Source organism: Rhea pennata, chromosome 1, assembly GCF_028389875.1.
Source record: "Rhea pennata isolate bPtePen1 chromosome 1, bPtePen1.pri, whole genome shotgun sequence".
Taxonomy (NCBI): Eukaryota; Metazoa; Chordata; class Aves; order Rheiformes; family Rheidae; genus Rhea; species Rhea pennata.
In genome coordinates this window covers 213,040,196-213,052,743 of record NC_084663.1, presented here as the reverse complement: position 1 = coordinate 213,052,743, position 12,548 = coordinate 213,040,196, and the positions used below count along the sequence as shown (strand labels likewise).

Below are 12,548 nucleotides of genomic sequence, written 5' to 3'. Positions count from 1 at the left end.
GAGAGGAAAAACCTGTGACTTCCCTGAACAGTTATTTACCCTGATTAATCACAATCAAACTTGGAGAAATTGCATTTTGTTTTTTTCATTTTTACCAGTGTAGCTTCACTTTGAATGCTGCTAATGCGAGGCAGAATATTATGTGGTCCCGGTGGCTCTGTGCCCTACCACTCTGAATCCAGAGCAAAACTGCAGTAGACTCGTGTGGGAATGGGAAGGGCTTTGGGAAGGCAGCTCACCTGCTGCAGACCATGTATGGCTGGTCCCAAAGGCCTTTCAAAAAGAGGTATGACATGCTTATCTCATGTTTAATGCAAAAAGTGGACAAAACTGTTTGTTTTGTTTTGCTGTTCTGCATTTGATAGTCATCTGAGTCTTGCCAGGGCCTTCTGCCTGTGCCCTCAGGGCTATACACTGGTGGGAAAACAAGAGAGGTCATCGCAGCTTGACTGTGCCTCTCCTGGGTTACAGGAAAAAGGTGTATAAAATTCTCCTTGTATTGGCAACGTTTCTCTGCAGAGCTAGACATTTATGTTCATAGGTGGGAAGGCAACCACAGCATTGTCCAGTCCACATCAGCTGCAATGCCCGTCAATAGGAGCACCAAGGAGGCTGAAAAATAAGATGTATTTTATAAAATTTTAGGAGAGATCCTGGCTACTCTGAATACCCTACTATTAGTCTTCAGGGTGCAGTAGGTTACCCTCATATGAGTGCAGCAGGTCAGGTCTTTTGCAGCCACATGCCTAGTGCCCACCTTGTCTTTCTCTAGACCCCAATCCTCTGCCTTGCAGTACGATGTCAAGTCTATCTGCTGTTCAGTGAGAACACAGCTAGAAAGAAAGGGCCAGCCAATCCTGTCCTCTAAGGACAAACTATTTTGTCTAGTGTAAAGGCATTGATGAGTTAAACCTGTAGGATCTGCAAGCAAGACCCTTTGCTCCTGGCCGGGATGCAGTCTTGTGGTAGAGTAAGTGTGGCAAGCCCATGCTACAGGAGCCTCAGAGCTGGAAGGGAAGGGAAGTGGTTTCTGCAAGGGGAAGGAATAGCCTTTTAGCAAGATTTGTCCTGGCCAAAACAAGTACTTTCAATAATTATCCTGGTTTCAGAGCTTTGAGCCTTGATCATTACCAGCTGGCGGGAGTGCTTGGCTTGAATGCCTGGACCACGCTGGAAGTGAAAAGGGGGATTCTGTAATACAACTGAGTCATACACTTGGCTCCCTCCTAAAATAAAATAGTTTCTCACTTAACTCCTTCATGGCTGAACTGAGGTGTGTTCAGACCACTGTTTCTGAAAATCTAGCTCCCATAGAGGGATAGGAATATGGATTCCCCTCCCTATGCACAAACACCTATGTATAGTTTTGCTAATTTGGACTAGGTGTGAAAATGCCTGTTAACCATGCTTCTGGAGTGCCCTAGCTTTGTGCAAGAAGGCAAAAAGCAATTAGGCTGCCCTGAACATTTTTATGTGGTAGATCTGAAGGTCTGTCTGGTAAGCATGAAATGTAAGTGGTAAGCATGCAAGTAAGAGAGGGTAATGAATTTTAACACCACTGTAAGAATTCTTCCCTGCCTTTAATTATTTTGCAAGTTTTAAAAATGTTCCTGAACAATATCCTTTCTCATTCTGGTTGGCACTTCCTTTGCGACCCAAGTCCATTTCCATCACTGAGTCACCCATTCAGACAGAGGGTTAAGTTTTGCATTGTGCCTCCTCCTCCCTGGGGACTGCAGCATGCTCTATGAGCGGTGCCTGCGCTTCCCATGCTGCCAACATTCCTTCTGGGGCAGAGTAATACCACTGGCAGCAGTGGTGATGAAGAAAGTGAGCAAGTGAAATGAGTCGGGTCTATGTTGTACACACAACTGAAGCCTGTGGGTCAGAGAGATCTCGATCTGTCCTACCTGGTTTATTAAATCAATCTTTGTGTTAGAGCCATGAGGGCAAGAAAAAGGAGTTGGAGCTCCTCTTTCAAGTGAGAGCAGCCACACAATGAGGACAGGTGGCTGTTGGGGTGACAATCACTGTGGCGTGGGAAATCAGGGCAAGGAGTTGAAGCACTTCTCCCAAGCAAGGCTGGGCTATAGGAAGGATGGGAATCCTGGGCCAAGAGGACTGCAGTGTGGTTCTCAAAGGGCTGGGTGCTGCCCGGGGCATCTGGATTATGAGGTCTCATGGAAATTGGTGTTGCAAAAGCTATTGGAAAACACAGCTCCAAGGTGTTGTTGCAGAGGTCCTGGGGGAGGAGCAGTAATTTTACAAATGAGCAGCTAAGTGACAGTCCTCTGCCACGGGACAGGCTGCAGAAGAGCAGCCAGTATCTCTTACATCAAACCCATAACTCCTGCTGTAACGCAAGCGTGGCTTTGAGAAATGCACCAGAACCTCCACTCCTCTCCAGGCTCTGTTCCTAAATCTTGCTGTCTCTTTCTGCATGACGTCCCATAGAAATGTCCTTTCCTGTCTGTCAGCCCAGCTAACTCACTAGTCCAAGCAATTCATCTCATGTCTCAATTACAGCAACATCTTACTCTCTCACCCTGTCACATTCATTCAGGAGGTGGCTGCCAACCATCCTTTCCTATCTGCTGCTTTGACTGTCTCTCTCCCTGCAGCAGTTAGTGCCATCACTGCAAAGGCCCCGAACTGACTGTCACTTGAAAGTAGCTCCTTTGCTGCTGAGATGTCAGTCACCATGATCCCCTTGGAGACATCTCTCCTGTCTCTTACCCTCTTCCCTGTGCAGCTCTGCCCCAGCCTTTCTCTGTGCTCCTGGCAAAAGGTGCAGTGTGGTTAGAATGGCATGACACGTGCAGGATGATCCTGTCCTGATGGGACTAGGACACAAGCGCCCAACCCTGTTCTGGTGGAGATAATCAGGATGAGCAGAAGCCTCTTCCAGGTCCCAGCCAAGTCTGGGCTGATGCTGCAGTATTGTCCTCTGGTACTGCTGATTTCAGTGGACCCCAGCACACACCTGGACAGGCCGCCTGGGGAATCTCGGAGCATTTACTTGTTCACAGCACTTCTCTGCCTGTGAAATCTCCGTGGACAAACTGATGCATAGACCTGGGCCATCCCCCAGAAAAGGAAAATACAAAGTTCTGCTAAATAAAGAGCAGCTGATTTCTGGTTCTTGGAATGAGATAATGAACAAATTATGTGGACTGTTGGATATCAGGGATTAACTTGTTTCCTGGCCCTCTTAGTAGGATGGATGTATGTTTTGACCCTGGCTGCTCAGTGAGGCTTCTAGCTCTTCTGCAAAGCGAAAGCTGATGTTTTATTCAGGTCTTGATATTATGCTGCTTATTTTAAGGCCTTCTTGAGGCCTGGTGATGCATTGTGTTGCTTTGTAGCATCTAAAAACTGGTCATAATGCTGAAGGGAAAGTGCTTGGAGCATCAGTAGAAGCCCTTTAGCCACATCACCTCAACACACTGCTGACGTGCCTTCAGCGACTCGTAGATGAATTAAGGCCTTTTCTTCTGGGCCCACACAGGCTGGATCCTAGCCATGGTGTTCAAACAGACCAGATCATGCAATGCATCGAACCCAGAGCTGGGACTGCTCTCCCAGTCTTCTACCTGTAAGCTATTGATTTTATGAACTGAAAAATCACAGGTGTTACAGAAAAATGCTGCCATTTACTGTTTATTCCATTGCAGGAACTAGAGGAGAGCACAAGCGGCTACCTTCTAGGAAGGCTTCTCAACAGGGTCTCGACACAGTGTATATCTAAGATACAGAAGGCCTTGTTGTGGGGTGCTGTGGGCGCTAAAGGGCTCAGAAAGCCACTGAAAAATTCATTTGTAGGAGGGAGAAAATTGCTTACAGTGACAGCAACAAAATGCTGGAGGCTGGGAGAACATCTTGGAGAATTATCATTATGTAGTTTGCTACGCTGTTCCTCTGATGTCTGCAGAGACATGGCATGAGGGTAGGTGGGCCGTTGGTCTGGTGAAGTTCAGCCATCCTTTGCTGATGGTTTCTTCATGGGAGACCCATGCCCCAGTCCATCCTGTGCATGTTTCCACATCTCCAGGGTGGTCCCTCTCCTGTGATTGAGATCTTATTTAAGTAAAGGCCTAATTGTCCCTTCTGCTCAGTTATTTGCAGTCGCTGTCCCTCAGGGTGGAGGGCTGTGACCCATTAGGTGATTTGGAGAAATAGTGCTGTCTGGCACAAAGCATACAAAAGAACTGCCTTATCAAATGATCCCTAGCAGCAGAGAGGCCTGTAGAGCATCCTTTGATGCAGCCAACAAGAGAGTTATTTTGGGTTCACTTAGGTTCTGAATGATGAGCACTCCTACTGCTAATCAGATGGATCAATACAGTCAATTAAAGCCTCTCCTTTGCTCTCCCCCAGAAGTCTTTAGTGAAGTGTTTTCATCTTACCTGGGTGAAAAGAGGCAGGCTTTGCCAGTGAGGCTCAAAAGTGATTGCTCTGGTGAGATGGGACAGGGTTAGCTCCCTAACACCTACTTTCCTGTCACTATTCCTGGCAATTCATTAGGGAAGGATGTGTCACTACCTCCAAACTGGCACCCAATTGTAAGCAATCACATAAATCCTGGGACCTGAGAGATTTCCAAATTAGCTTCTAACCTACCTTTATTGCGGTTTTCTTGCCCCAAAATACATGAAGGTTTCCAGCATCTGTGGATGTTTACCAGAATAAGCATAGAGCTTCTTTACTTTTTGCTGGGAGCAATGGCTTAGGTCAGCTCACTGGACACATCTGCCCGCTAAACGGGGTACCCATCATTTTGCCATGAATGGTGCTGGAGATCACAGATGGGATTATGAATGCAACTGCCAGCAGACAGGTTTCCTCTGATGTCTTCCTGCAAATAACCACTGCTGGGAGCAGCAGAACTGAAGCACCCGGGGTCCTGCAGCTTTCAATATAGCAGAAGTCCTGTGGTACGCCCAAACCCCATTTCTTCAGGAAACCAGTGTAGGTGTTTCTAAACTAGGGTCATTAATGATTTGAATTAGTCAGGACATCCTATTTGGGGGAAGAAGAACAGTTGTATGTGGATGTTAAAAATAAATACAGGGTAGACTTTAGAAAAGTACCTATGGAATGAGGTCTATGATTTAGTAGTTGAGAACAACACATTCAGAGCTCCCCCCTTCTCTTGTGCCTGCTGTAGTGCCAAGGTGACTCGGCCCTGTGGGATGAAGGGATGCGGACCAGAGCAAAGGCAGTGGTACCCACCTCCCAAAGTGGCAGCCCAGCTACCAGAGTGGCAGAACGGCATCTCAAGTGCAATTCTCTTTTGGGGGTATTTTGGCAACAGTTTCCAGCTTTCGTCTGGATCGCTGTATTCACATCTGCGCCTTGGAAGCTAGATGCTTGTCAAGACAGAATAATTAATCCAAAAACACGTGGTCCTCTGCCAGGAGATTTTTTTTTAATTAAAAACAAGCCAGAGGATCTGATAAGGTCTTCTGAGAAGCGAGTGTCTCTGTTTAAATCGTGAACCACGTGTGTAATTTTGGGCTGTGTGGGAGGGGCAGAAAGCATTTCTCCAGGCACGAGCTCTCCAGAGACAGCCTGGGCTCTCCAGGCAGATATACGGCCATCACCTCCCGACAACCAAATGATGATACTCACAATCTTTTAAGGGGGCAGCTGGGATTTTGACTGTTTAATATTGATCACAACAAAGACAACCTGTGGCTTTAAAGCTGCTGCCCCTCTACATGGGAGCAGGCTGGGAAGCCACAACGGGTGAGCAAAGCTCAGGGTCCACCATTGCTCAGGGAAGAGGCACATCTGTGTTGCTGCGATTGAAGAGCTTGAGATGAGAGCTCAGCCCTGGTGAAACCTGCTCACAGCCAGGTCTTTACTGGGACAGCTGGCCAGGGATGTCTTCTGTTCCTTCAGCTTGGAGGGCTGTGTTTTCCCAAATGAGTTACAATTCACTAGGATTCTGGTGCCCATGGCAGGACACTGATTATAGTCTCTTACTCCGCCTGTTCTGATGGTGTCTAGCCAACTCTGCGATCAACAAGTTAGGGATGGGCTTAAAGGGGTAATCTATTTCTCCTCACTCAGATACATGTTTTTTCCATGGGTGTTAAAATTGGTGATGCAGCATGCTGATCCCTCCCAGTGTCACTTAAACTGTTTTGGTCAGGGAGCCAGTAGTGCTTCAAGGGACTATAAATGTAGTGTCTAGGGATCTAGACCATGCCATATGGGCCCTACGCTGGCCCTCAGAGGAAGGCAAGGGCAGAGGCTGGGTGGGTGACTTCAGCCATGACTTTACAGTGCTGCCATCCAGGGTTGCAGAGGATCCAGTGTCCCCGGCTGGACTCTGCTCCATCTCACTTCTGCTCTGCCTGTCCTCCCAGGGCCAGCGGGGAAGGATGTTTTCCTCGGTGAAGCCGTACGAGAACCAGCGCTACAACTCCCTGAAGAAGGAGTGTCAGAGGCGGAAGCACCTCTTTGAGGACCCTCTTTTCCCTGCCAATGATGACTCGCTTTTCTACAAGTCAAGGATCCAGGGCATCCAGTGGAAGCGACCAAAAGTAAGTGTGCTTGTGAAGGTGATATGATCAGGTGTGGCGGAGACAATGTGCCAGGAATTAAAACCAGAGACTAGGAATTGCTTTGGGAAATCCCTGGAGCTGTTGCTTGAATACCTGCAGCTCTTGCTGGGAACAGATTGCTCTGTGAAGCCAGGGAGTCCTGCTGCCCTCCAGTGTGGGTTGTTCTGCCCCTAACGAAACCCAGGAGCGAAACAGTCCCTTGGCTTCTCTGCGACTTGTTTCCCCCATATGTAAGACAGAGAAATGATTTGCAGCTGGCTTGGAGCTGGATGCTGTTGCTGAGCCTGGCAGGGCAAAGCAGTATCTCCAAATACTCTTGCTGATCCTATTTGGAACGGGAAAAGAACATGAGTTTTGGGCAGGCACAGTGATTTTTGGTTCCTTGGGAGCTCAGCAGCTGTAGCAGCACCCGTCCCCCCCTGAACCCAGAGAGATTTTGATGGTGATTGTGGGAGGCTGTGGCTTTCTGTGGATAGCATTGCCTGTCCTCAGTGGTGTCTCAGTCCCTTGTGCTGTCCCTGGTGTCTGTCTGCAAAGTACATTTCAGAGCCTGGAGGCAGGTTATCTTGGGGAATTTGTCTGCCCTTGTATGGCTATCTTCTCTGGAGGTGACCACAAAGCCACTTTGACTGAAGGAAATAGGAGGAATCCCAGGCAGTAGTAGTATGTGGGGTTGGAGAAAGGCAGTACTGCAGCGTCTAACACATCTGGTTCTCTGCCTTACCCTGCAGTGAAGAGTAGCTTCCCTTGCTGCCTGGTCCATGTTCATTTTGCACGTAGCTTGGTGACATTTCAGTGGGGCAGGGCTGTCTGAGAAGCCGTTGTCCTCCTCACCCCCATGGGCAGCCCAGAAAATCAGCTGGTCTTTCCCGAGACAGTGTTGTCTCTGTCCGGGTAAGAGCAGCCTGGGTGAACGGGGCACAAAAAGGCTTTGTGCGAAGGGAGGGAAGGAGTTGAATTGACTTTTTGTGTGGCACAAGGGGCTGAGGGGTTTGTGCAAGACCCTGCGTGCAGTTCAGCTTATTCCCCTTCTGCAGGTAACTGGAAAGATGTTCTGTGCACAGCTTCCTTCTGTGGTCAGGCCTTGCGCAGTGCCGGACAAGGGGGTCAGCCGTTCAAGCTGGGTGCTTTGTGGGCTGAGCTGGTCGATCCATGAGCAGAGCTGGGACCTGGGCCTGAACTGTGGAGCTCAGGGCCCAGGCTTATCAAGATACAGCAGATGAGTGATACCCACAACTCTCTAAACTCCTTTCTCTAGGACTAAAGGAAAGGACAAGGACAAATCTTTTGTCTAATATTTCAGGTTGGACTGTCACCTCTGTCTGCATCTTCTCCCATAAGGGAATGGTACTGCTGAGATGCTCTCAGAGGAAGACCTACCTGCTGTTAGCAGGGCGGCAACAAACTCTGGGTGCTAAACTGGCATTTTAGCTGGCAGGGAGCTGATTGATATATTTTCTTGATCTTCTCAAAATACTTTCCTTCAGTCTGAGGGTGTAACCTGTCTGAAAGAAAATAGATGATAGCAGGGAGATGTTTTACAGCCTTGTTTTCTGGTTTGCATTCAGAGTTGGGCCAGCCACAGACTGCCCTCGTCCACACTCATTAATTAAGCCCTCCGTATCTAATGACAGAGGACTGGATGCAGTTGCAGATGGGCAAAGTTTGCTCATCTCTTGCTGCGCACATATGTCCTGGGGTTTGCTGCATGAGCCATAAGTGGATCCGGATATCCAGACTTTATCACAGATATTGATGTATGATACTTGCTGATACTTCTTTTCAGGGAGAAGGGAGACCCATTCTGAACAAGTGGCAGCCATAGGTGTCAACCTATTTGCCATTTGCTTTTCTGGCTTTGGGTACATTTGCAGCTCTTGTACTTTAGACCTGTAGCATCTGCTCTTGGTTGAGAAGACCTGAGCTTAGCTGGTGATGTATATTGTTGCTGTGTTGCTCCGGAAGGCACAATGTCTTTTTGAAAGGGCTTCCTGGACCTCCTGATATGCATCTGGATGATAGCATACACAGGTAGGTCCAAGCCCACCCCTGCTAAAGCATGGAGTGAATTTGAGCTTTTCCCATCCAATAAGCCCTACAGTTTGAATGGGGGCTCCTTCTGGCCCAGGCTAGCAGTGGGAATGGGTGGTGAAGGTGGGCTTGCAAGTGGCCTCATTCACTTAACTGGCAGTGGAAATAGTCCCTTTCTTTTGCTGCATCCTCACCAGATAAAGAGAATTTTGCCACCAGTTTCAGGACCAAAAGGAGTCTCTGTGAAGCAGTAGTAGACTCCTCGATGTCACTGTCTGAGGAGTTCATCTGACCAGAACTGGCTAGCTGCCTTAAGCACAAAATTGGCATAAAAAAGAATTTGAGCTCACATCTGCCCTTGTTACTTCTGACATTTCCAGAGGCCTGTTTCTCTAAGGCACTTCAGGTTCTTTCCTCTCAGTTGTGAATTTCAGCAAAAGTAACTGAATTTAGTTGGGAGAAGAAATGCTTTGTGCAGCCAATGCAAAGTGAAATTTTTAGTTGCAGACCCAAATTCTGCCTGAATTCTTACCAGATCTCTAAGGAATGGGTTTGGCAGCTTTTGCAAGAAAGCAAATGCAATGCCTCTGTGTTTTAAGGATCTTGTATCTTGCCACCTTGCTGTCTGCCAGAGAGGTGGGAGAGGATGTAAGAAACTGCATGAATGCAGTAATAAAGTCCTGCTCCACTCTGGAACAACTTTACACTTAGTGTAATGGGTCTTGCTTTGTTCCCAGGCTGATTGCTGTTGCAGAATTAGCCATGCTGTGCTCTACATCTGTAAAGTGCTTGGATCTGACCTTCATGTGGTACCTAGTGGTGAAGCTCAGAGGTTGTGAGGGAAGAGCTGGAGGCAACAATTGGAGGCTGCATGTTCAGGGAGGTTGGGAGAAACTGGGTAGTCTCCAAAGAGAAACAGTCTGGGGAGGAAAGCAGCATAATGCTCATTAGGGTCCAAAATGTCAATGAAGTTCGTATCTACTGCTCCACTTGCATGGTAATTAGGTGGTGTGGTCATTAAGCTGTCCTGAGTTATAGCATCCTCTTTGTGATACAACCAGGAAATCTTTCCTTAGGCAATTGCATCATATTTTTATTTAGAAAAACAAAAAGAGTGAGACTCCCAGCTCCCGGCATCTGCTAATCTGGGGACTTCCTGACACAGAAATGGAGTTTGGTAGTCCCAGTGATACTGTCTGCGGGGTGGGGATTGTGTGTACGTGCCTCTGTTATCTCTCAGGGACATGGCCATGGTTGGTTTGCTTTGGAGAGTTTCAGCTGAAACTGCATGATAAAAACATGAGAGCTCATCATGCCCCAAGCTTCACTGTGGAAGCAGAGTGGGTGGAGAGGGGAAGTAAAAGGTGTCAGCTATCAAAATCCACTGTTTGCACTCAGAGCAAGGGTGTCACCTAATATCTACACAGGGCACTGATACGTAAAAGCTAAGTTTTTCAGGCAAAGCACTTACATGTGAGAACTAGTTCTACCAGGATACTGGGAATTTGCTTTGATAGAGCCAAGATCTCATTTCCATATATTTATTTGGCACTAGTGCTAGTCCAGTCAGCCCATCTCTCATGTGTGTGTGTTCATTCCTTCCCAACCAGTACCTGTAACCTGCCCTTGTCTTTTCTGCTCTCTGCATGCTCCCATAGCCAGAGGCTACTTTGGCCAAAGAGCACTGCTCTGCACCGCTCGCCCTTGTGTTTGGGCAGGAGGAAAGGGGAAGGCTGAAGGGCTTCGCTTAACAAGCTCCCTGCTTTGTAGGATAGAAAGCAGTGTGGGCCAGCCCCTCTTGTTCAGCCCCATGAAAAATTGCACATAACTCGCATGACTGCAGAGTTTTTTTTTTTTTTTTTCCCTGTGAGGGGGGGAATCTGATCCTCTTTTTCGCCTCCTCTTGTATAAATCAAGAGCAGTCCTTTTGTGGGCATTAATCTGACCAGCGTTTAGGCAAAGAACAGAGATGGTTTCAGTCTAGACCTCCCATAAAATCCTCCAGTCCCAGGTCCTGCCAAAGGCTGCAGGCATCAGCAGTCAAACCTTTAGCACCGGACATTGCTAGTCCAGTCTGGCTCCCAGTAGACTTCTCCCCTCTTGAGTAACCCTTCCCAGGTCAAGCTGAGTTTTGCTTCGACTTCCTCCCACATCTGGCACCGCAGCGTTTCCTGGAACGGGCTTAGTCTTATTCTTTCCAGTAGGGTATCCTCCCTCCCTCCCTTCCTCCCTGCTCTTTCCGCTGGCCAGGAGCCCTGCTCTGGATGCCAGATCTTTGCAGAGGGAACAGCTGTTCGGCTCTTGGATTGGGCTTCAATGACTGTTCACCGGTACCTTCGTGTTACAACACAGTGAAGCCAGAAAGCTGATTACTAGCAGAACCTATCAGGGAGAGGGAAGTCGTAGCATCAGCCTGAGCCTGAAAGGGGATCCTGAAGAACTTTGTTTTAGTGCATCCACTTAAAAATGAGACTGGCTGCTTGATTTTCCTCACTGCTGAACCGAAGCGTGTTTTGGAGCTGGCTAGAACAGCAACACTTAGCTGTACCATTAGAAATGAAACCCAGCGTTATGGGCCTCGAACAAGCAGCCGAACTGCAGTATCTTACTTTAAGCTCCTCTACCTGCTACCACATGAAGATGAGGGAGATCTCTGTTTTCAGGCAAGCTGTACTATTCATGGAGAAAGTCTTAGCTTTACCCCAAGCTCTGAGTTATACTGCTCTGGGCTTTTGGGAGCCAGGTAGATGTGGATAGATGGTACTGAGAAGAGCAGAAGGGGAATGATAAGAGTCAGGCTGGCAGGGAGAAATAGGGGTGAGGAGGATCAAGGGCACCAGACTGTATCTGTTGATCCCCTGGAAACATAACCAGCATTGGCATGAAGAGGATGAGGATTGGCTACCCCAGGGGAAAACAGTTTACCTGTTCCAATCATCACTGTCCCAAACTCTGTTCTTGGGCACAGGCCATTTCCAAACATTACACAGGATTAGTATGGGGTTAAATTGGGGTTTTTAGTGCCCCTGAACATAAGTAAGGGCCTGTTTTCTCTCTGGAGAAAGGAGGGTCATGTGGTGACCTGAGCAACTGTCTTGGTCACCAGCCAAGACAAATTAGGGCCTTTTTATTAATTTACTTAAAGTAAGTAAATTAGGCCTGGTGGGAGAGTTAGGCCATGAACAGACGTAGCATCAGCCTGGCTGTGTGCTATGACCCTTGAGTTTCTCACTAGGAGCAAGATCAAGCCTGGAGAAGGTTTTCTTCCCTGTCCTAGATGGCAGGCCAAACTGCTATAGGCTAGATGTTTCCATGTCCACACAAAAGTGCGTTGCAGGACCCTCCAGAAGCACCCGTTGGTCTTCTCCAAGGTGGTTGGGACAAGGGCAAAGCATCCTACAGCGATCCCAAAGATGCTTGGAGGGGACACAGCAGTAGCTCAGCGCTGACTAGCACAAAGCAGGGCAGTGCCAGGTGAACCCAAGGCGGTGTAATGGGGAGAGGCTGGGTTGAAGCATAAAGGTTTCCAGGCAGGTTGTTGTAACAGTGACTGGGTGGCTCAAGGTGACATGTAGTGTTTGAACCTGAGCTGCACCTTTGTGCTGTGAGTTCAAGCCTGGTTGCTTGCAACAACCAGAGAAACTCTCTTGGATGAACACCACACCCTCTTCTTTTTGGAGGAGAAGAGTTTTGCCCTCTAACCATGTTTTGGGGGTATTTTTATAGCCCCCTCTAATTTGCTTGCAAGTGCTGAACTGTCTCTGCAAGAATTGTTAAGCACAATTAATACCACAAAGGTAGATTCTTGCTACACAGGCAAGTGAGGCAAGCCCCTGACTACTATATAGCCATTTTGTTCATTAGATCCTTTACCTTCTGGATTTGATACTGCTGTCCTTGAACCAGAAGGAGTTGGGGCAGGATGGGAGAGCATCTCAGATCCCC

General features: G+C 48.0%; 1 protein-coding gene across 1 annotated transcript in view; it reads left to right on the top strand.

Annotated features, from left to right (window-relative positions):
- Positions 1-12,548, top strand: part of CAPN5 (calpain 5) — a 69,079-nt gene that overhangs the window by 16,893 nt on the left and 39,638 nt on the right. The window contains exon 2 of the mRNA XM_062567415.1: positions 6,375-6,551. Coding sequence (XP_062423399.1) covers positions 6,390-6,551 — 162 coding nt within the window. The 5' untranslated portion in view covers positions 6,375-6,389. The remainder of the gene's footprint in view (positions 1-6,374; positions 6,552-12,548) is intronic.